The following is a 24,418-nucleotide window of genomic DNA, read 5'->3' on the forward strand; positions in this document are numbered from 1 at the left end:
TATTTGATAAGCTCGTCTGCGGGGCAAAATCTGGAGCGGTAAACTGCCAATTTGAGTCCGATGAATGAATATGAATGAATCACTGGATTCGGTTACCGGGGAAAATCATGAAGAAAAGAACTTCAGTTTTCGTGTACCCCATAAAGATTACAAAATCTTACACTTTATGACAAAATATGGTTACCTTTTGATTTAAAGTAGTCATATTTCTAAAGATCTTTGAAATAAAGTCACGAATCACTGAAATCTGAGTATATAATCTGTGGCAACATTATCTAAAGGGGGTAAGTCTCTCAAATGCCCATGCAATTGTAGCTATGAACATCGTAAGTTTTCCTTTTCTATTGTCTTGATTTGGACTTTGCGACCCCCCCTGAAGGTCTTTCGTACTACTCAGTCGCCTAGGGTGGACCTTCCGTTGCTTTCACCAAACACCTGTCAAATCTAATGGCTATTCTATATGTTCAATTTACCAATTAGCATTTGATTGATTATATTTTCTAGTAGTGATAATTCCTACCTTAGATTCCATAAAACTAACTTTGGTCCACCTTAGATGGGGCTATCAGAGATCAAAATCTATCCGATTTGATTCGATGCGATCACCACACACATATGTACATATATCCCTCGGACTTAGCACGTCAATTGGCCGGCACTTGAAACTGTTTTCGACACATTATTTATAGATCTTCCAGGTGACGATGGCACTGGTTGATAATAACGGATAATTCCCTAAAGCGCACCATATGTACATATATGTAGGAAGAGCGGTACGGACTTCGCACCCAAACAGCCGTGGTTCTCCCGATTTCCGCCTGGCGATATAACTGCTATGTTCCAGTTAGGAGAATCGTAGCTTAAGAGGCTATAAATCCTTCAACGAATGTGAATCATATCGACCCAATAATTCAATGGTGCTCTCGATTCTGAATTCCCCAAACATAGACGCACCTGCTGCCTTATCAGCAACTACGATTCCATTGGGTTATATTTAAATTTGTGGAAAAAATGCATAGTATACTGCGATTATCGAGCATTATTTTTGGACAATGATAGGACATTCCGGCAATTTATATAATCATCGATGATTAGTTAGAAATGAAGGACCCACTTGTGGTATTCATATCCACTTATAAAATAAAAAAAAAATATAAACATTTAAAAAGTAATAGGTTTAGGATGTTCTATGTAGACATAGAAATCCGTAGTACGTATGTATGTACATATATTGCCTTTTTGCCCATAAAAAATAAACGCCAATGGTCATTCATTTTAATTTCATAATTTTTATTTAAATTAATTTATTTTACACTTTCAAGCAAAGTATTTAGTTAATTACAATGTTGTTGGTTTTTTATTTTGTTGTTTTTGTTTCGCTTGGTTTGCTGTGATTTTGGATCAATACGACAAAAACAGAGGGGAAATAATGTAGGAAATAGAGATTGGTAGAAAACAATAATAATATTCATAATAATCATCGTAATAATAGTAAAAAAAATATTTATATATTTACGTTTAATCATACACCCGTGCAATGGATGTGCACGAGTGTGTGTTTTTTTGGGAACTTGGGTGTGGGGGGGTATTAAATTAATGAAATCTGATAGAAAAGTTAAAGTCATCTTATTAGCTTAACTTTCGCACTATTTTACAAGTAGGTATTATGTCATAACGGTCTATCATTATCATTTATCGTTATCGTAATCATTAGCATAAACATTATCGTACTCATTATTATTAATATTAGTTATTAGTATCAATCGTTTTCTTTCGTTTTGTTTTACCATTTCATTTCTTTTCTCTTGATTTTTTGTTGTTGTTGTGGTTGTTGTGTTAGAACTAGTTTTTACTAAGGCTTGGTTTACTTTACACTTGACTTATCTATCCTTCGCATCCTTTTTGTTTTTGTTTTCTTTTCGTTTTCGTATTTGTTATTCATTTTCTTATTTCCCCTCTCGAGTTCTTTTTTTGTGGGTTTTCTGTGTTTTTGTTATAAGAAATAACATTTTGTATGCATAATAATAAACGCGTTTAGCAAAGTGCTTCGTCTTCGGTTAATGTTTTTATCTTGTGGTTTTTGTTTCTTTTTTGCATTTCCTCTGCATTAAGAATAAATGTTCATTTATAATTTACAAGTGTTGGCTTAACTATGTTATATATATATATATATATATATATGTATATATATATTTCCCGCTCTCGTGTGATCGATCGTACCTATATATGTATATAAATGTGTATATAGCGCGGGTTTTAGACTAAGGCTTAAAGTCTAGGTATCATCCGGTTAATGCGTTTTGTGTTGCTTCTAAGTTTTCTGGCTTTCGGCGTTTTTACTTCCGCTTTCTTCCTCTTCATCATCATCTTCATATATAATTGTAATCACAAATAGTTTTGGAATATGCTCTCTCTTTCGTTCGCTGTTTCCTTCGCTCTCACACACAAAACGGTTAAAAAACGATAATTGATGTGTCTTTGCCACTCGCACTCGCACACTCACTCTCTCTCTCGCTCTCTTTCACACACATAACTTTGTTCATTGCTGTTGACTGTGTGGGGTTTAAAAAAAACAAAAACAATTTGCAGAAAAGAGACGGCAAGCAGCTCTTTCTCTCCCTCGCTCTATCATGATCCTTCTTATTTTTGGTTACTATCGTGGGCTTAATAAATAATTAAACGCTGCGCCCGCTAATCCGATAACATATTTTCCGTTATTTTTTGTGATTTATAAATTTTGCACCAGCACGCGGCGACTGCGTTTTGAAGGCAGCGTCTTGTTATCGCAAAATTACCGATCAACGATTGTCGATAATCAATTACCGATCATTGTTCCATACGTTAAAAGTACAAAGGCATTCGGCGGCAGAGCCCAGTGACTTGAGTATGTTTTCGTTTCTATATAATAATATATATTTAAAGTTGCTTTATTTTAAGTTTTTGTTTTTTGGTGTCTGTTTAATGTTTTTTTTGTTTTTTGATTGTGTGCAGCGCAGCGTGGGTTTCGCATCCTTCTCGTCCTTATATTTTTTGTTATCGGTTTTATCGTTGGCAGGCGCAGCTTTTTTAGTTGGTTTTCCCATTTTTTTGTTTTTGTCTTTCGCTTAGCTAAGGAAACTCTGCGCGTTTCGTTTAAAAACTCTAACTAAAAGTATATAATCCGATATATATATATGTATTTATTTGCCATATGAGTGTGTGTGTGTGTCGCGGTGTAGATCGATCCTTATATAAACGATATAACCGATTGTTACGATATATGAATGCTCGGCTTACGAACTAGGCATTGGATTTTACCAACTTTCGCGTACGAGTGACCTACTACACCTATCAGTAAGTAATCGGTAAATATATATATACTATTATTAATATGTATATATATATATATATATATATATATATATATATATTGTGTTTACTTGTATTCGTATGTTTGTGTGTGTTGGGTATTTACAATTATGTTAGTTACTTGCTGATGTCGCAATTGAAGGCATTTTTATGCGCAGTGAATAAGTATCCTAGTATCTAAAATTTACAAAATCCTCTCCTGCTCATCTACTGTCTCGCTCTCTTGCTGTCTCCTGTCTCTTTCTGTTTCTTGGGCGGCGGCAACTGGTAGAATGAAAACAGTTTGAAAACGAAAACAATAGCTTCCACATACCATCTTAGATGTACGACACAAAACAAAAATGATATATCCGATTAATAAAATAAACCCAGTTAAAAACTACAGGCTACGTCTAATAAATAGTGATAAACCTAAATGTCGTTTAAGCCTAAAAGTCTATAGCCTAGATGGTATTTGTTTTATTTTAGCGTTAATAAATAGCAATCAATCCTGCGTACCCCGTTAAATATCCTGCTGCTTCCTGCTTTTGAGACAAATGGGGTTCCTGGCGCTCCCCTATATCCTTTACTTTTCGCTATCACAAAATCAAATACTAAGTAAAACGTCAAGTTATGTACACATAGATCGAAAATTAAATGAATGTAATAATCGAAGAATTAGGAACGCGCACAGACACACTCGCACGCACGCACGCACGCACTCACACACACACACAGGGGCGGGGTCCTTAGGCTAAAATCGTCCTTAAACAATATAAACAATCAATCGTGAACAATTTGTTAGAAATTACAACACTAATTTGTTGTCCTACGTATGCATATATGTTGTAAATGTTAGTTCCTTATTTAGTTCAAGTACCCTAAAACTGTTTTCAAAGCATTTTGGCTATTGCTATTTTGTTGCACTTGTTAATCATCATACTCCTATTTCGTATCGCTAACCCGTCCATCCTACTCCTCTGCTCATCTGTTTGGTGTTTTGTTTGCTACTATCGTATCCTGATTCTTGATTCTCCTAATTGCGTTCTCCTTCTCCTTGTCATTCTCGTTCTCGTCATCGAACTCCTCGCCTCATCATCCACGTTTATACTTATTGTTGTCTGTCATTTTTTTTCGATTTCGATTTTGGGCTCAGATGAGGTTAGGCGTAAGTATGAGAATTCCCGTTATCAATTTCAATTTCGAGTTCGATTCCGATTCCGATTCCGATTCCGATTCAGATTCAGATTTAGATTTAGATTCAGATTCTTATTCTGCTGTTCGATCTGTGTATAAAAATATGTATTTACTCTATGCGTGTTCCCAATTTGAAGCTCCTATAAGGAGCACTTAATCAACTTCCGATCGCCAACAGGCACATGTTCACTATAGGCTATATATTTCTTGTGCGGATGCGGATGCAGATGCGAATGGTCGGGAGATTTGGGTCGCGTCGTTGTTGTGGTTGTTGTTGTCGCCATCGGTCAACTGGCTTACAACACTACAAGGGTACAAAAAACTTAATTCAACTTTACAACATGCTATATCTGGTCTGTCTCACAATCATGACAGACTTTCAACAGATTTGCAAGTTGCGTTTGCTTTCTAGTGGCGGAGTCACGAAATAAATAATGTTACTTAACTAAACATTCCGATGTAAGTCACTAAGGAAAGGTTTTTAGCTTTCGCTCAACGTTTTAAACGTCGTCATATCGAGATGTCTATCTGTAGCTCCTTCTCCTAATCCCGATCCCTATGCTTTTTTTCCTATATCTGCTTAGTGGAATCGAAGGAATCGCATTCATTAATACATGGTGTGTGTGTGTTTTAGGGACATATGAAATATATGATATTATATATTTGCTAAATCGCGGACATAAAATGGAAATCGAATCATAATGCTCTGTCCAAATTGTAATGGTGGGTCATCTTAATCTACAGTACACATTAGGCGCGATAGTTGTTGTTTTAATTATAATAATATACAATTATTTGTGGTGCCGTGGTTTTCAAAAAAAAAAGATCTATGTTATTAATAGTTGTTAATTCGTTTAACACACACTGGTTATCCCTGCCGGTTGGTCTTCGTCGTCATCCTGTCTGCGGCTACTGGACACTCATTCATTCATTCAGTCTGGCCCTAGCCCTCTAGCCACGGCGGCTACCAACCATTGTAGCTGGTGCTGCTGCTGTTGTTGCTGCACTAGAGTCGCTCCACAAACTTGGTCAGCTGGTCGGAGGCGTCGGGCAGGGCTCCTCCGGCATTGCCGACGCCCACGTTGCCGACGTTAACGTTAACGCCAACACCAACACCGACACCGACTCCGACGCCAACATCCTGCGGCACTCCTGGCAGTGGCGACTGATGATGCATGCCATGATTGTGCATGCCGTCATGCGGTGGTCCCTGCGGCGCCGGCGAGTGACTGCTCATCACATGATGCGGCGAGGGCTGTGCCCTAGGCGAGGCGGAGGGAGCAGCACGTGGCGATGGTGCCGAACGTGGCGATGGCGTTGGCTGCGGGGAGCGAATGGGCGGCGATGAGCGGGCCGATTGCATCAGCTGCTGCTGCAGAGAGTGCGGCGTCGGCGGACCCATCACCTGAGCATTGGGTCCGCCCACCACCGCCGACGGATTCTGGGCATTCGCATTTGGCATCGCCACCTGCATCATCTGCTGCTGCTGCAGCGGTTGCTGTTGCTGCTGTTGCTGCTGCATACCCGGCGGCATGCCAACGCCCATCTGCTGTTGCTGTTGGCCGGGTCCTGGTTTCACGCCCACACCCACTCCGACGCCCACCTGGCCCTGCTGCTGTTGCAGCATATTGGAGGCAGCGGCCGCATTCGCCATCGAGTACTGATCGCCGCCGGGCACCGTGCCGGCTCCTCCGGGCACTCCGCCCACACCGACAACGCCGCCTGCACCACCAGCACCACCTGCATTGAAGTTGCCCGCTCCACCTCCGCCACCGGGGAACTGTTGCTGGCCGGGGCCAGGTCCCGCTCCGCCCATGTGCGGACCACGCTGGCGCTGCGGATACGGTGGCGGGTACTGGCTCATTTGCATGTAACGCATCTTGTTCCAGTTTTGGTTGGGCACCTGTGTTGAGGGTGGAATGTTTTCTCAGTATAAAATGGATAATCATAGGGCTAACAAATAATACAAATAATAACAAATAGTACAAAATAATAAGGCAAATAATAATGCAAATGGTAATAAAATAGTAAGACTACTAAAAATTGGTTAACTTAAAGACTTGACCATATCATTTTAGATTTAAAATAGCTTAAACAGAATATAATTTAGAATTAAAGTTTTAAAATAAAAAGGCTCATTCAGGGACTATTGTTTCTGGGCACTTACCATTCCTCCCTGAGTGGAAACGCCTGGCGACATGTTGGGCGGAAGACTCTGCAGCATGCCCAAGGCATTGGGCATGTTGGGCATGCGCGTGGGAAGTCCAGAACCTGGTCCTCCGGGTCCACCTTGTTGCTGTTGCTGCATGAGATTAACCTGCTGCTGTTGCTGCTGCTGGTTGGGATTCATCTGCTGTGGACCGCCGGCGCCCTGCTGCTGGTTCATCATGTGCTGCATCTGCTGTTGCTGCATCACCTGTTGCTGCTGCTGTTGTTGCTGCTGCTGCTGTTGCTGTTGAGGATTTTGCGGTCCGTTACCAGCCTGCTGCTGCTGTAAGGCTCCACCGGGGCCAGGAGCTCCTCCGCCCGCATTGATCTGCGACTGCTGGCGCTGCTTGATGATCGCCGCCATGATCTGCGGATTCTGTTTCAGTATGGCAAGGATGTGCTGGTTGCTCTCGTTGGTGGGATTGTTCTTAATCTTCTGCATAATCTGGGCGAGTTGTTGGGTATTTAGACCGCCCCCAGTCGCACTTCCACCTCCACCTCCTGCTCCGGGAGATGGACGCACCCCGCCAACAGTTCCGGCCATTGGCGGTGCTCCCATGCCCATTCCCATTCCTCCGTGCTGTCCGCCGACTGGCATTTGACCACCTCCCAGTTGGTTGGGTCCGCCCAGTCCGCCCATCATCTGTTGCTGTTGCTGCGGCGGTATCAGATTCGTTTGCATCACCTGTGTGGGCTGGCGCATGCCACCGGTATTGTTGGCATAGCGGGCTTGTGGGTTGCCTCCGCCGGGATTGGCACCTCCGCCGCCGGCTCCGCCACCGCCCCACTGATCCATGGACATCAGATGATTCACATTCATTCCGGGACCGGAAATGGGGGCACCCGGTGTATTGCCACCACCCGAATTCAGTTGATTAACACCCACTCCACCAACGCCTCCGACGCCAACACCACCGACACCTCCAACTCCAACGCCCATGCCACCAAGTTGATTAACATTTTGGTTGGGTCCTGCGCCACCCATTGGACGATTCATTACGGGCGGCGCCATAGGTACGCCCTTGCCGAAGCCACCGCCATGCGAAACCTGCTGACGAGCTGCCTCTTCCTGGACCTGCTTCACCACTTGTAGGACATTTGGCGACGGCGAGTGACCGCCACCTGGTTTCATACCTATACCTGGTTGATGCGGATGTGGTGATGTCATTCCACCCATTCCACCGACTCCCGCTCCTCCTGAAACAGGCGATGGAACTGCCACTGTAGATGGCGACATGCCACCCGCCCCTGGAGGCAGTATACCCGCCTGTCCGGGGATAACCGGTTGGCTAACTGTCACACCGGACATGCCCACCACGGGCACTCCTCCAGAGACGACGGTCGGACCGCTTACTGCAGCTGGGCCTTGCAGAGCCGCTGGAGCTGTAGATGTACGCGACATGAGCGCCACACGGCGACGCAGCAACTGCTGCTGCTGGAATCTGGGTAGGAGAAAGAGAGAGGAGAGACGGTTAAGATTAACATAAATAAAACTGCTAATCCATGCAAACTTACTTCTGCTGGGACTGCTGCTGCTTGAGCTTGTGCTTGATGTTGGGACAGAACGGCACGGGGCACTTCGGCTCCTCACAGTTCTTGGCGTGGTAGCAACAGAGTGCGATAAGCTGCTTGCAGATGGGACATCCTCCGTTGGGCTTGCGCTTGCAGTTCTTCGTGTGCTGGACGACGCGCTTCATCTTCTGGCACGATGGCAGGCGGCAGTTGGCATCGCGACACTGGCAGGCGTGCACCAGCGATTGGATGCAACGCTGGACGGATTGCTTGCGGGCCTCCTGCGGATTAGCCTGCTTGTGATCCGCCAGCGCAGAGCCGTCGTCGATGTCGAAGCCGAGCTTCTCCATCTTGTGCTGATGGCCAACCTTCTCCTTGCACACGATACACAGATCGAAGTCCTGCGGAGTGGAGGAAAACAGCGTCAATTTAAATATTGTACAGAAATGCTTCTTTGTGTCCAATACTCACATCACAAACAGTGCAGTGGTAGCGCGTCTCCACGGCCGTCTTGCAGTGGTTGCAGGTGTAAACGAACTTGTCCTGACCCTGGTTATGCAGCTCATACAACATGGACAGAGTGGAGAACTGTGCGCGCCGCAGCGACGAGAACTCAAAGTGCTTGTCGCGGGCGAGGGTGAGGAAGGCATCGCGTCCATCCATCAGATCGCATGTGAGCAGCGGATCGGGATCCTGGATGGGCTGTAAAATTCAATGGCAAGTTAGTCAAGCTACCCAAGGATCCTCAGGAATGAAGTCATGCACACTTACCGCTAAACTAGCTGCCGACTGCGCCGAATGCAGACGGATGACGAAGAAGACCTCCTTGTGCTTCTCCATGGTCGCATATATCTTGGCGGAGAGATCGTTGCCCGACTGATGTTCGTTGGACTTTTTGCTGTTCTTACGCTGCGCCGCTTTGGATTTGTTCGACTTTTTGGCCTTCTTCTGGCCCTTCTTTTTGCCATCGCCGCTGACTTCGTTTTCCTCGATTGAGAAAAGCTGCAGGAGTTAAGAAGAGATTACGTTAGATTTGTAAAACAGCTTGAACTACAACTATGCAGTAATTTGCATGATTATAAGGAACACGCAAGCCAATTGCAATAATAGGCAAATTATTCCCGTTTAACAACTTACATTTGCCGCAGCTGCTGCTTCCGCGGCCTCGGCCTGCTTGCGCTTCTCCTCCTCCTCCTGGTCCAGTTCCTTGATGCTCTCCTCCAGCACATTGGGCCAGAAGTCGCCCTCAAAGTAGGGCAGCTCTGCGGCAGAGCCCAGTTTGTCCTCCATCGCCTGCTTCAGGATATCCTTGTAGTCCTGTATGATGCGCTCGATCATGCCCTTGTCAAGCATCTTTTTGTACCACTCCTGCAGGCGCTTGGGCTTGGGTATCTTCTGGTCCGTGGGATGGCAGTGGAAGATGTAGTCATCCCCCTCGGATGGCGGACAGGCCCAGATATGGGCCATTGTGTAGCCCAGCTGTTTCACGTAGTCCATGTAGCCGAGCAGGATTTCGTGATATACCGCTGTACGGTACTGTCTTGGCCGGAAGAAATGAACGGAATCCAAATAGGCAATGTAAACACGGCGCGTATTCGGCGCCGGGCACTCGGATCCATACTCCTGAACGTGCATGCCAAAGAAGCACACATCGATGCCGTCCACCTCCTCGAAGGCAAAGAGGGCTTTGGCGCGATATGGGAACTCGTTCATCATCTCGCCCTGCTCGACGAATCGTCGACGCATGCCGGGCTTCACCTCTACACACTTGTCCGATGAGCTGACCACACGAATGTGCACCTCGCCGGCACCAGCCTCCTTCTTCTTGAGGAAATTATTCACCCGCGTCTCTATGTACACGCCCAGCTTGGTGGTGGGCAGGCGTTTCGCATTGAACTTGTTCTCCTTCCGCTTTGAGTTCTTCTTTTTCAGGCAGTTATCGCACACGAAGCCACCGGGCCAAATAGAATCCAGCCAGAGCACGCAGATCTGGTGCTGTTTGCGTCCGCACTCCTGGCAATCGACAAACGGCTCCAGTTCGAGATGATCGTTCTTCATCTCCTTGAACTGATCCTTTTTGATTTGGCTGGATAAGGGAATGGTAATGGGTTTTGCATCATTCATAATCTTATTCATCTTACTAATCTATTGAAATCCATTTATGAAGCCCGCTTTGAATATCATCTTCTGGGTTTATAATCAATTAAAACCAGGTTTGAATGTTTACAAAATATTAAAACGAAATTCAAATATGGTATAATTCTCAAGAAGTTTATGTATGGAATCTTTACGTTCATCAAATTATGATGATTTACTTATGAGCAAGTTTTAAGAACTTTTGTATCTGTGAACCTACAATTATCTTATGTATCAACTATAAGCCCTTTCCCTCTTTTATTATATAAAAATCTTAAATAAAAATGGTATATTCATCGGTTTTGTACTCACGTTTGCGATTGCAGTGGATCGTCGCCCAGTGTGACCGTATCGCCCTGGATGTCGTTAAAGCACTTTTGGCAGTAGGTGTATCTATTTGAGGCGACACCGTATTCCTTTAGACTGTTGATTTTTGTTCGATTGTTCGATTGCGTTTTTATTTTGTTTTTTGTTTACGATTTTAGTTCATTTATGGGCGAATTTTGAAGATGGCAGCCAAAAAGGGAACACAACAACACAGGCGTGTGTACAGGTGTATGGGTGTACAGGTGTTCGGATGTACGGATGTACAGGTGTGCGTGCAAGCGAGATGGTTATATGCATTTAGTCAATTGCGAGAGTGTGTGAGTGGTTTATTTTTTTTTGTTTGTCCATGTTTTTGTTGTCACACACACACACACACACAGAGATTTACAATTTAATAAAGACACGCAATAATACAGTTATGAGGTGACACATTAACAGGTATATTATTATTTTTGTTTTTGTTGCAGTTGTCGCCGGGGGAGAAAAGAAATCAAAATAAAAGAAAAGAGAAAGAAAGGAAGAGAAACAAAAAGTGATTTGGATTAGAATTTTTGTCACATTAATACAACATTTAAGGGGTACAATCAATATCAATATAGAGGCTCTAAAATCCCTCGAGTATTACGATTATTAATTACATAGACAAATCGGGATATATTCTAAGCAATTTAACTATACACGATCTGTTTTACTAAATTTTTTGTATGTACATACAAATACTTTAGAATTCTTAATGCATCGGGTAATATATCAATATCTATAAGATTGTTTTACTTCTATAAGATTGGATCTCTCTCTAGTTCTTTGTATTTGGACTTTAAAACAGATCTTGCATTTTAAATACCAGGAGAAAAAAAATATCCCAAAAACTGTTTTCCAAGTTCAACACTACTTATGGGAGTCTCGGGATATTTAATCTCATGAATAAATTCCCTGTTTTTGTTTCGTTTGGCTCGGTTCCGACTATTCGAAAAATGTGCAATGTTAAACCTTAAGTCGCATTGCGATGGATTGAATCAAAACTATTTAATGGCCATGTAGGAGATCAGGAAATGCAAAAAGCCTCAGCAAAAGCGGCGATTTCAAGGGATAATAAGAGTATGTGCTTATTTGTTTTAGTTAAATATCTAAAGATATTATTACAAATTTTCCTTGTGCAGCGTGATTTTATCTAATTTTACACAGAAACATTTGCATTAAATCACACACATAGAAAACACAGTGGAGAATGGAGGGATAGACAGGAGGATTAAGGATCAGGAATCAAATCCATCAAATTAGTGCACAAAACTGACTTTTTATATGGTAAAGATACTAAAAGCAGCCATCGAACATTGATATTGGATCGGTAATTAAGAGCAAGCGGTTCATAACTAAATCACAGGACCTGTTGTTCTGGCTTTTTAATTTTTTACACAATTTCAATACGAGAAGAGCCTGAATTTCGTCTGAAAAAGGCCGAAACAGTCCTCTGATTTTTCAATACTTTGAAGGACTCGCTGAACGGGAACATTCGTAAACGAGCAAGCGGTTTAACTAAATTACATTTTACATCAAACAGAGAAACAGAAACGAAACGAAACGGAGCCAAGCAAAGATCCTCGACTGGAGAATATGTGGGTCTCGAATGGAGGATCATCGGATCGTATCGAATCGAATCAGATCAACACATACCTGTTCTGGTAGCTGTAGTACTTGGCATCCCGCGGAATCGTGCAGAGCTGCTTGCCGTAGCAGCAGAGCACCTGTGGATTAAATGTGTACTTCCTGCCGCAGCAATATCCCAGTGCCTGCATCACAGGATCAATCTCCGCCTCAAAGACTTCGGAAAGCTAATGGGTGGATAGGTGGAAAAGATACATACTATGAATCCTTTGGGGATCTTCTCTTATGACAGCGCTCCTACCTTTGTGCAATAGCGATAGACCCGCGATGTTTTGCGATTATACAGCCAGGCATTGTCGAACATCAGCCAAACGTCGTCCACATATTCCCAGGGATCACTGTACTTTCCATTCTGGATGTTGGTGCGTATGGTGCCCAGGTCCATGGGCTTCTTAACGATCTCAAAGTAATCGGGAATGCCCAGCGCCTGGGGATCAACTGGGTAGCGAAAGGGCACGGATTCGGGCTCCTGCCTGTAGAGCTTCTCTAGCGTAGGCAGGAGAGCGGTGCGCAGTTCCTCGGGATTGAATTCTGTATGAAAGAGTAAGAGATTATTAAAATGCGAATTCCTTTCACTGCGAAAAACTTGTACTTACGGCACTTCTTTTTCTTGTCACCCGCATTCGGTGCCAGTGGCTCCGGTACGAGTGGTTTCGTATCCGTCTTGGGTTTTATGTCCACAGCACCGCCTGTCGCTCCGTTATCGTGCGCACCATTGATGTTGTCCTTGCCGCCGCCAACACCACTGCCGCCGCCACCTTCGCCATGATGCTCTCCGGCTGTCGATCCTCCAGCCTCGTCCACATCCATGGCCTCCGTTTTGATCTTCACCTCGCCATCGAGTCCCTCCTCCGTCTTGATCTCCATTTTGATCATGCTGGTTCCGTCGTTGTTCACGTTCTTACCCTTGCCACCACCCGTCGAGCAATCCATCTGCGAGCTATCGTTATTTCCGCCACAGCTGTCATCCATAAACTCCTTCTTGATATCGTCATCTTGCTTAATGGAGTCCAGTTTGCCCTTAGAGGCCATACCGCCGGCATTTCCACTGCCACCACTGCCGTTTGTATTCTCGCCGGATGGCGAGGGCGTCTCATCATCGTTGTCTCGCGCCGCAGCCTCCAGGGCAGCCATCTGAGAGGAGAGATTGCTGGAGCTGCTCATCATGCGACTGCTCGAGGATGTCGATGTGGTGGTCGTCGCTCCCGTTCCGCCTCCTGCCGTTCCTCCAGACATGAGGAGCAGTGGATTGCTAGCGGGCGTAGTGGATGATCCGCCTCCTGCATTGCCACCACCACCGCTGCTGGTAGCCATCGTGGCCGATGTAGGAGTCGATACCGAGCTGAGTGGTGTACCCGAGCCCGCCGAGGAAGATGATGACGTGGAACTTGCACCCGCTGCAGTTGCTCCACTGCTGCTATTGCTGCCACTGCCACTACTCGCACAGGTGGCTGCTGCTGATGCGGGCGTACTGCTCGCCGCTAATCCGGACGCACTTGTCGCCGGCACTGGGGAGGCGGGTATGTAAGGAGGCGTACCCGGCCGATTGCTCAGCGGCTGTTGCATTAGGCTGCTCACCGAGGGCGGGTTGTTGTTAGCACTGCTACTATTATTATTGTTGGAGGGCGTGCCAATCGACGGGCCGTTGGACAGAAAGCCAGGTGATGGGCTCGGCGCTGAAACCGTCACATTGGAGGCGGATCCTCCAGCTCCCGGCGCTCCAGCCCCCGCATTCAGGGCTTCCAGACTCGTGGGCGTGGGCGGCATATTATTCAGCACACTGCCAGGCTTCTGTTGCTGACCTTGCTGCTGCTGTTGCTGCTGCATTGGTGAGCTAAAGCTGTTGCTAGTCGCCTGTTGCTGCTGCTGTTGTTGTAGAGGTGTGGCATTGCTAAATGGCGACTGCGGCAACAACATTCCTTGCTGCTGCTGCTGCTGCTGTTGCTGTTGTTGCTGCTGCTGCTGGTGAATATGTCGCTGCTTCATGATCTCGCTCAGCTGAGGATTGGCACCAGTGCCGCCGTTCGCATTAATGAACTGCTGCTGTTGCTGCTGTCCTGGCACCGGACTGGTGAGCACATTGGTCGTCTGGTAAGGCGAGAGCGCGGGATTGACCACCATGCCACCGGGACTGGGTCCTGGTGGACCGACCAGTATTTTGCCGGCTCCAGACCCGGGTGGTTGTTGCTGCTGTTGTTGCGGGAACTGCATGCGCTGTTGTTGCTGCAGGGCGAGCATGTTGCCACCGGGCGAATGACTGCGCATGGTAACCATGTTGTTGGTCACTCCCACGCCGACGCCCAGGCCTGCTGCCGTCTGCTGGCCCAATATCCCAGGTGGTCCTTGTGGACGCAGCTGCTGCGGCGGCATCACACCGCCCATTGGACTGATGCTGGGATGGATACAGCTCTGCAGAGGCTGCTGACCCTGCTGCTGCTGTTGTTGTTGCTGCTGTTGCTGCTGGGGTAAGACAACACCGCCCGCTACACCAGCTGCACTGCCTGCTCCGCCAGCCGCTCCTCCAGCCACTGGATTCGCAACGCCCTGCTGCTGCATCAGCATCTGCTGGTGCTGTTCCTTACGCTTCAGACGCTTCTCCTCCAGCTCCTTTTGAATCTTGTAGATTTTCTCGGCCAGCAGGTGATAGTACTCCGATCTGGACTTGGCCATTTCGTACATGTCCTTCTCGACCTTTTCCGCGTATGAAACGAGATTATGCATCCGTTTGTCCTGCATGGTCGTGGGATCCGAGGTGGGGAAGATGGCCTGCACCAGTTTGTGGACGAGGTGGTTGCGCAGATCGGCGGTCACCGATTCCCGCCAGTCTTTCTCGTTGTCGCCCGGAGGTCCAGAGTTTCCGCCATTGCCACCGCCGGCACCTCCAGCTCCACCGCCGGCATTCTGGCTGGGATTGACCGCATTACCACTGCCCGTGGTATCGGCTGGCATCAGGACACTGGAACCGGCTGCCACTTGACCACCACTCGCTCCGGCGCCCGCTGATGCTCCGCCCGCTCCTACGCCATGGCTCTGCGGATGCACTTGGGCCACCTTCAGTTGCTGCTTATCGTTGGCTCCCACGGCTCCGCCGGCTGCTGCACCACCGAAATTGGTATTGCCAAAGCCACCGACGTTGACAGAGAGTGGTGCTGGAATGTTGCCACCCAGCTGGGCGGGATTGGGTTGCTGCTGTTGTTGCTGATGCTGCTGTTGTTGCTCCACCATGGTGGCAAGGCCACCGCGTCGTCGATTCTGGCCTTGTTGCTGCTGCTGTTGCAGCATTTGTTGCTGTTGTTGATGCAAGCTGTTAACATCGTTCGGCAGAACATTTGGTCCACTTGGGCCGCCGGGACCACCTGGTCCCAGGACCCTGACGGCCGGCTGAGCGCCTTGAATGCGAATCACAGGAGCCAAACCCTGCTGCTGCTGTTGCATACCACCTGCTGGCACCGGCGATAGTCCAACTTGGCCCATGCCATCGAATCGACGGAGTTCTTGCTGCTGAACCTGCTGCTGGTGCACCTGCTGTTGCTGCTGCTGTTGGGTCAATTGTTGCACCATATCCGCAGGCGTTTTCGGCACACCCGGTGCACCGCCCGCTCCCTGCTGCTGGGGAAGAACTATGGCAGTATTTTGGCCACCTCCCGGTGCAACCTGCTGTCCCTGCTTGCCATCCACCACCAGACCCGTCAGATTGGGCTGCTGGTTCTGCTGCTGTTGTTGCTGCTGCTGTTGCTGTTGCTGCTGAAGATTACCGCCTGCTCCAGCCGCTCCACCACCCGCTCCGCCGGCACCTGGAGGCGCACCTCCAATTCCTGCCGGTCCGCCTCCTGGCGGCACATTCGCATTTTGAAAAACCGAATGATTCTGCCGGAAGGGATAGCAAATGACGCAGCCACTGTTTGTGCACGTTTTGTAATGCAACAGGATTTGGCGCGAGGAGGCACAATGCTGCATGGTGCAGTCCTTGCTCTGTTTGCAAGTGCCCATGTGGGCCAGCACGGATTTCATCGCCTTGCAGTAGTTGACGTTGCACACTTCCCTGTTCGGATTCAGGTTCTCCCTGCGATTGCATTTGTGTGCATGGAGGAGCAGCATCAGTTGCTGCTGGATCTGTCGCTTACGGTCGTCGGGCACATCGCGATTGGCGCCACCAGGGCCGCTAGATTGCACGGCGCCACCGGCTCCGCCGCCTGCCACTGCCGGCACGCCAGCAACGGTTCCTGCATTGGCCACAACGCCTGCTCCTCCGATTCCGACTCCCTGCTGCTGTTGCTGCTGCTGCGAGGTGCCAGGCTGCTGTTGCTGCTGCTGCTGGCCGGGATGACCGAGCAGCTGGTTTGGTTGCGGAGGACGCGGGCCCATGGCTCCGGTTTGCTGCTGCGCCAGCATCTGTTGCTGCTGAGGATTCCCGCTTACCAGCTGCCCCGTGGGCCCTGATCCATCGCCGCCGAGTGTGGACATGGGCACCACTGTGCCAACGGGCCGATTACCCTGCGGCATGCCCGGTACGACGCCGCCTCTTTGGGCCATCTGCTGGGCGAGAAGTTGTTGCTGCTGTTGCTGCTGCTGTTGCTGAGGATTGTTGCCACCGCCTGGGCCACCATACTGACCCACTCCGTAGGGCAGACTGTTGAGTTGAGCTGCAAACGGACGGAAATCTTACATTAGCCATCGATTCAATTCCATGCTGGGAATGCACGAGATCTGGAACTAGAAACTCACTCATTTGCATGTTCGGATTCTGCATGCGTGGTCCTCCGCCACCAGGCCCGTTTCCTGGCCCACCAGCTCCTCCAGAGGCACCCATGAGATGCGGGCCACGAAGCATATGCTGTTGCCCCACCATGCGTCCCATCATTGGGCCGTTCTGCATATGCATGCCTTGGTTTGCGGTAACGGCTCCTCCGCCGCCAGCTCCAACGCCTCCAGCTCCTGCTCCAGGACCTCCGGGTACTGAAACGGCATTGATCATTCCACCGCCGCCGCCGCCAGGCTGCTGCTTAAGATGATTAACCATGCCGCCCATGCCGCCGCCAACGCTGTTGGTCAGCACCATGTTTCCCAGATTGCCCTGCGCAATGGTGTTCATGCCTGCGGAAGATATAACAAAATTGGGGTTTTTAGATAATTGTTGCTATATACATTTGCTTGCATTGCTTGGATAACCTTGGATATCAAATTACAAGGAGGAACGATTACTCACCTGGTATGGCGTTCATGCCATTGTTGCCATTATTCGATATTGACATGGGCATTGAGTTGACCATACCCATCTGAGTGCCCACCACCTGCTGCATGCCACCCTGGTTCGGTGACTGCAGGTTGGGCGACTTGCTGCCCAGCTGCTGCATCCCGGGCACCACCATGGCGCCCTTTTGTCCCTGCTGCTGTTGCTGGAGTAGGTGCTGCAGTTGCTGGTGCTGCATTTGACTGATTCTGTTGCCCGCTCCTGAGCCGTTGCCACTGCCGTCGTCGCCACCCGTTCCGGATCCGTTGCCGCCGCCGGCTCCGTTCATCTGGGAAGGCACAACGCCGACGCCAACAACACCGCCGACACCCACATTGACTCCAACACCGACTCCGCCTGTGCCAGAGCCGGGTCCTTGGGCTGCCGGCTTGTTGGGTCCTCCACCGGGATTTGGGCCGGATGTGGGGTTTGTGGTTACACCGGAGGCGCCGCCACCTCCATTGCCACCGCCTGCTCCGCCGGTCAGCTGATCCGACCAACCACTGTTCGAGGACACCAGCTCATCGGGTAGGTTCTCCTCCAGAAAGTAAGAGATGTCCGCTGGAGAAGAATACAACCGAATTGTTTTTAGTAAGGCTTTTTGAAATCCGTAAATAATTAAGAAAGCACTTGGCCTCATATACCTTTATACACACATTAGGTTAAGTTCAGAGGAATTGAGTGAATTGATTCCTTTTGGAACCAAAAAAAAATAGATTGATTAAAAAAAAAAAATGAAATCCGTAAGAAATTTATAAATTTATCGTAAAAGTAAAAGCTGTTATTCACAAAAAAAAAAAAAAAAAAAAAAAACAATTGGAAATCGAATATTCTGGTTTCGGTACTCACTTGGATCCATTTTAACCCGCTTTTGGGGCGGTTCGTCTAAGTGATCGGCCATCATATAGAATTAGTTTGATTCTTCCGTTTCGGACGCACTCGAATCCAAAAGAAAAAAACAAAAACCCAGACGAAAAATTTTCGGAAAATCTGAGTTTATAAAGTTTTTCTGATTTTTGGTTTTTTTTTGTTTTTCACTTTTTTTCGTCTCCGAGCTCCGTCTATGTTGGAGCTCGATTGTGTACTGATTTTTTCGTTATTGGAACTTGTCAAATCTTAATCTTTTGTCACCTAGCACTTTGACAATTGTTGCACAGGTTGTTTGATTGGTTAAGTGTTTAGTGTTTTAAGTTGTAGATTTCTTGATTAGTTTGGACACTTTGCAACACACGCATGCACGCACAATACACAACACACAAAGAGGCACTCAAAAGGCGTGGCTGGCGAGGATTGGGAATTGGTTTTGGTATTGTTGGTGTTTTGGGATCTTGTAATCGATGATGTTGGCGATGCTTGCACTTAATGATGATATTAACGCTGCTGTTCCGCTTTTTATTGTTAGGGATGTGGCTTCTGTTGTTGTTCTTGTTGCAGTTGTTCTTGTTGGTTTAGATAATTCCTTTGCTAATTGCCGCTGCAACGACAGCAACAACGTAGCCGGCGCTATCGTCACCGCAACGTCAACGGATGGAGCTGACCACCACCACGTCGTCGGACCTGTGCCCGCTGATCCTGCTGCTCCCACACCCACACCCACTTCCACTCCTTCGCCTTTTCTCTCTCCTTCTGCCGCTTCCGCTGATCCTGGAGGATCGCGCAGCCACCACCGCCTTCTCGTTGCGGCGCCGTTGAGATCGTTGTCGCCGCCACTGGCGCTTTGGCCAGCAGACAACTTTTCCACCGCCTGGTGCTCCTTCTGCTCCTCTTGATGCTTGTTCTTATCCTGCGTCCACTTGACCAGTACCTCTTCTTCTTCTTCTTCAACTTCTGTCCTGCGCTTTCTTAGCTGCAATTTGTTGTTGTTGCTGCTGCTGATTCTGCTGTCGTCGTTGTTGTGGTTACTGCTGCTGCTGCTGCCGTCGTTGTTCTTGTTGTTGCAATTGTTGTTTGTCGAACAGCAGCAGACACACGCGTGCATTTTGTGTTGTTGGGCCCCAAAAACACCAAAAGTTGACCTTGGCTGGGCGGCTCTTGTTATTGTTTGTTTGTTTGTCTGTTGTTGCCTGCCTGCCTCCACTGAGAGAAAAATAACGGTTCTTGCTTTGGCTCTCTCCTCTTTCTCTTCCTTTTCTTTCTGCCTTTTTTCCGCTATCTTACATATTTTACGTGATTTGTTTTTGGCGGCTTTTTGTTACACATAAATAAATATATATATATATATATATATAGATATTTTGACCATATATTATATATGTTTGTGTTTAATTTTGATTGCACTTGATTCGGTTATCGTTTACAATTAATAAGGAAAAAAAAGCAATTCACATTGTTGGCTGTTGTTGTTGGGTTTGTTGTGTTTCGGTTTGTTTCTGTTGCTGGCGCGCTGCTGTTGTTTTTGTCGATGCTGATTTTGTTGTTGCTGCTGACGCTGCTGCTGCTGCTGCCGACGTTTGCCGCTCTAGCATTACACATTAACTGCAAATGCACAAGAAGAATAATACGCAGCCTATTAGATTATGTTGAATGGACGAACACACACCGCACACAAATCGAAAGCAATATTTATTTATTTTCTTCTTTCTTTTTTTTTTGTAATTTAGCCGCGCGCGAGTGGACAGTGAAACCGAGGGGAAAATGGAAACAAAACGAAACTAAAATGCGACGAGACGTGCCGAAAACGGGGCGAAAAGGGAAGAGTACAACGAGAACGGTACCGAGAATTCTCTCGGTCTCGTTGCACTCATCTGTGTGCCGCTTGACGACCACTCACTCTCTCTCTCTCTCTCTCTCTCTTGTCTGTTCTTGCCTCGCAATTTTATTCGCCAATACTACCAGCGCTGTACTCGCTATTTTACTCGCAGACGTGTGTGTTGGCTTCTCGCTCTTTCGGCGCACACCACGAAAATGAAAATAATAATTTCATTTTGCCGCCAGTCCCCGAAAAAATATGGAAAACAAGTGCCGTCGTTGGCAAAAATATACTTTGAAACATGCTTCAAATTTGTATGACAAATAAATTTTTGGAAAAAAAATTGCAAACCTTTGCAGGTAATAAAAGGCAGAGCACTGCTTAAAAAAATTAATTGAAGTATCAGCCAGTTGCGGCTGTGCTCTATAGTCTAGTTTATAAATTAAATGGCCGAAAAAGTGGCCGTATTTTGGTTTTGCTTCCGCATTCGAGCGGCCATCATATGAAATTTAATTTGTTGGGGCGGCGAGTGGCGAGTGGGGTGCGAGCGGGATGACACTAGAGTGCAGTGGGGCTGGCTGACAAAAGCTTTCACACACTCACGCACACACACATTTGGGGTTTGGGGCGCGCGTACAGAATTCTCACAGCGACGCCAACGCCGTTTTCACCACACAGTTACACACACGCACACTTCGAAAACAGCCAGTTCGTGCAAGAGCGAGCACGAGTCCGAGAGAGAAAGCGTGCGATGGTATTAGTGCCAAGCGGCATTAGTGTGCAATATACACACGACGGTAAACGGCAACGAGTGCGAGGAGCATTGGAAAAAGAAAGAAAAACAGACGACAGAAATATATTCCATTTTTTTTCTGTGTTCGCTCGTCGTTTTCGTTTCGTTTTCTTCTTCACGTCGTTTCAAAGTTTCTATTGCAGAAATTTTTTGTGTTGTCTCCGTCAGAGCGTTTTTCATTTTTCCCGGCCCACACAAAAATCGCAAAAATAATTGGCGAAAATACGAAATTCAAGAAAATGCCGTAGAAAATTTGAAAAAAATTTCAGCCCGATTTTGGCCGGTATTTTTATTTTTCCACAGTCACCGATTGCCACGCACTAAATTTCTAACTATACTTTGCAATTTTGCCGAATTTCGGTTTTATACCATATATTTTTCACATTTTCCGGCGATTTTATAAAAATCCCACAAACTTTTTCGCAACACTAAAACAAAAAAATTTCAGTCCGCTTGTGTTAATCGTTCTCCGAGCCAAAAATGTTTTTGCTTCAGTGTGACCGCGGCTAGCCGTTGAAATACACCACCGAGCTCGGAAATACACTAAAATTGACTGTTTAACACAACACGCGAGTGGGCTCTCGTCGCTCTCGCGTGCTGTTGGGCCGCTGTTGACGTACTGTTACGACCCGAAATCCATATAAATGCCTCTGCTAGCAGTCTGTTGGCCCCGTAACAGCTGTTAGCCGCTGTCCGAACACTGTTTTGCTCTAGCCCCTCGCTCTCTGCGTCGGCGAGCCCGCTCACGCCATGCGCTCCCTAAGAGCCGATACGCACACACGCGCACACATATGGCGCGCCAGATAACAAAGCAGCGAGTCCAGAGATGACCACATGATGACGGTGACACATTCGCCGATACTTTTATGCGGTCACTTGAAAATGCGCACAAAGAAGTTTTGTAAGAAACATCTTTGGTTGGAGACCAACATCATTATGAAATGAATATTCTTTGCAGCGTTTTTGAGATCAAATAGGTTTTCTAAAAAGATGTTTAATATGAATTAATAAATCAACATCTTGAATGGGTGCAGTTGTTTAAAATATTTTGTTTTAAGAAGTATTTGTAGACATTAATTTTTAAAATGTTTGTCCATTGTAAAAATGTAGTTCAAAGTTCTTAAAAAAAAAATGAAAAAACTATTTACAGAGGATCACGTAAGTAATCAAGTCATTGGATTTGCGCATCTCTGGTGGGCCCAGTGTGAGCGTGTTTTCCGTTCGCTCTTGCCGCGAGAGACAAAGAGAACGTGAGTGAGAAAGGGGCAAGCCGAAAAATCAGCCGCCGAAGGATACACTATCGTCGTCCTTGTCCGACGAACCGGTGGTCATGCAAACAACGCACAGAACAAATTAATTTTCAAATTGTTCAATAAATGTCCCACTTGCTTCTTATTTTCCCCCCCTTTTCGCTAGCGGAATTTTTGATTTTCTTTTGGGGGCGCTCTTTCGTTGACTTTTCGAGCACTTTTTCGATTTTCGCGCGCTGTCGAACGGCAGCGTATTTATTTACAATTTTTTTTGTTAGCGGCCGCCGTTGTTTGTTGCACATACACAGCGCACACATATAAGCTTGCACTCTGGCACACTGATGCACACACACCGACACGTTGTCACCGAAATGAACGGGATGGCTATATGAATGGCTGGCGGCCGGTATGTGAGTGCAAGCGAGATACCGCGATTAAGACTCGAACGAGACGGGTCAGCGAGTGATTCCGATTCTCTCTCTTTTGCGATTGGGAATAATGCCCGACTTTTTACACTAGATGCGTTGGATCTGGTTATTTAATTATGCTATTTTTCTCAGTATATCGGCAATTGGTTTCATTAAATTTGCCGCAAAGTAAGCAACACAAACCGATAGTTAAGATCCGACGTCCCTGCTGCGCCTCGCGTGCACAATTTGCGCCAATTTCCCCCCTTTTCCAGTTTTTTTCAACCCAGCACCGCTCGTCTCTTCCTCTTCTTAACGCTAGCATTCGTACGCGGAACAGTGCTGTCATTGTGGCCGCTGTGTAGCTAAAAAGCGCAATTATTTATTATCTAGCTATCTTTTCGGATATTATTGTCATTTGCCTTTAATCTTGTGTATTTATATGGATAAGAACGTGCTATAATAACAATGCAGAAAGAAGAACTGGAGAGTTTCAAAACTGCAAAATAATTGGAATATAAAGTTTAGTTTTACAATTTGATAAATCTCTATTGTAAGTGGATTATAAGATAGATTAGAAAACAATGCAAATCAAAATACTTAATTGGAATACAAATTTTGGTTGTACAAATGAGTAAAATGAGCAATACGCCTATTTTGCATACTATTTGCTGTTTACAAGTGGAACATAATCATAATTTTCAGGTTCAGGTTACGCATATGTAGGCGTAAAGAAATAGCTATATTTGTAGAAGTGCGTATGCACTTTATAAAAAATTATCCTACATTAACGTAGTTTATTTGCTTTAAAACCTATCTGAGATATTCCAATAAGGTAAGTTGTGTAATACAATGTAAATAATTGGAAATAATATTGTAACTAAATACGTCCATAATATTGTAGAAGTCCGGCTGAAAGCCCCAGCAGCTAAAGCCGACATCTATATGATTTAAACTCTTGTCTACCACGTTCTAATAAATAAATACAATGCAAAATTTACCTATTGAGACAATACATTTATTTTATTTTTTATATCATCGATCATCTACTGATTTCTTTCGGTGTAGCGCCTAAGCTCTCTGTGAAATAGAAATGGCGCCACCTAGGTTAAGAAAAGAGAAACAGTAGCCTTTAGTTGCATGACTTCCCGCTAGATGGTGTTGATAAAGCTATAACATATGGGTAGGTGTCATGGCTATTCGCTCTTTGGGTTATTGTATTCGCTGTTTAAAGCTGCGCACACAAATAATATTTTAGATTTAATGTAAGATTTAATGTAATGTATAACTGAAAATCAACAAAGTGTGCTTCGGTATTTTGATTTGAATTATTTTAACAAAGTAGGCATTGAACATAATTTTAATCACAAGAGACCCGACCCACAAGCAAAAACCTCAGTCCTACTTTTAGAAAATTTAGAATAAAACATGAAAACACGAACATCAAATGAGGAAAACCAACCAAAACAAAAAGGAACATTACAAAAATCTATGAAAGGGAAATATACGCTACCTGTTAAAGTGCCACGAAACCGCGCATTAATCTATATGGAGGAACTGGTTACTGACGATTCTCATCCGCTGAAACGCAAATATATTCGAAAAATATCCCAGAATCCAAAAAGTGATGTAAGTTGTGCATAGAATTAAAACTAAACTTGAAATTCATAAACAAAT

General features: G+C 46.1%; 2 protein-coding genes across 4 annotated transcripts; both read right to left on the minus strand.

Moving 5' to 3' along the window:
* Positions 1 to 1,809: 1,809 nt before the first annotated feature.
* On the minus strand, positions 1,810 to 18,506 carry LOC117147649 (histone acetyltransferase p300). Of its 2 annotated transcripts, none has more exons than XM_033314621.1 (13): positions 18,452 to 18,506; positions 17,579 to 18,163; positions 17,098 to 17,466; positions 12,969 to 17,033; positions 12,614 to 12,903; positions 12,382 to 12,539; positions 10,693 to 10,803; positions 9,382 to 10,330; positions 9,016 to 9,246; positions 8,716 to 8,946; positions 8,248 to 8,645; positions 6,692 to 8,174; positions 1,810 to 6,427 (listed from the first exon to the last, which is right to left on the minus strand). In XM_033314621.1, the coding sequence occupies exons 1-13, from the start codon at positions 18,504 to 18,506 to the stop codon at positions 5,531 to 5,533; spliced, it is 9,822 nt and encodes a 3,273-aa protein (XP_033170512.1). In that variant the 3' UTR covers positions 1,810 to 5,530. The 2 variants fall into 2 exon arrangements, with proteins under 2 accessions (XP_033170512.1, XP_033170513.1); XM_033314622.1 differs by having other exon boundaries at positions 5,531 to 6,427; positions 12,969 to 17,015.
* Positions 18,507 to 18,638: 132 nt separating this feature from the next.
* Positions 18,639 to 23,046, minus strand: LOC117147650. Of its 2 annotated transcripts, none has more exons than XM_033314624.1 (2): positions 22,946 to 23,046; positions 18,639 to 20,077 (listed from the first exon to the last, which is right to left on the minus strand). In XM_033314624.1, the coding sequence occupies exon 2, from the start codon at positions 19,578 to 19,580 to the stop codon at positions 18,870 to 18,872; it is 711 nt and encodes a 236-aa protein (XP_033170515.1). In that variant the 5' UTR covers positions 19,581 to 20,077; positions 22,946 to 23,046; the 3' UTR covers positions 18,639 to 18,869. The 2 variants fall into 2 exon arrangements, with proteins under 2 accessions (XP_033170515.1, XP_033170514.1); XM_033314623.1 differs by lacking the exon at positions 22,946 to 23,046 and adding an exon at positions 21,454 to 21,624.
* Between the last annotated feature and the right edge of the window lie 1,372 nt (positions 23,047 to 24,418).

The sequence above is a fragment of the Drosophila mauritiana genome, chromosome X, assembly GCF_004382145.1.
Source record: "Drosophila mauritiana strain mau12 chromosome X, ASM438214v1, whole genome shotgun sequence".
NCBI lineage: Eukaryota > Metazoa > Arthropoda > Insecta > Diptera > Drosophilidae > Drosophila > Drosophila mauritiana.

Excerpts from the sequence above, each read along its gene's own strand:
- LOC117147649 (XM_033314621.1), bottom strand. The coding sequence starts at position 18,506 with ATGATGGCCGATCACTTAGACGAACCGCCCCAAAAGCGGGTTAAAATG. Across the intron at positions 17,467-17,578 it reads TGGCATGAACGCCATACCAG|GCATGAACACCATTGCGCAG; the intron begins GTGAGTAATCGT and ends TATCTTCCGCAG. Across the intron at positions 10,331-10,692 it reads GATCCACTGCAATCGCAAAC|CCAAATCAAAAAGGATCAGT; the intron begins GTGAGTACAAAA and ends TCCCTTATCCAG.
- LOC117147650 (XM_033314624.1), bottom strand. The coding sequence starts at position 19,580 with ATGCACGCGTGTGTCTGCTGCTGTTCGACAAACAACAATTGCAACAAC.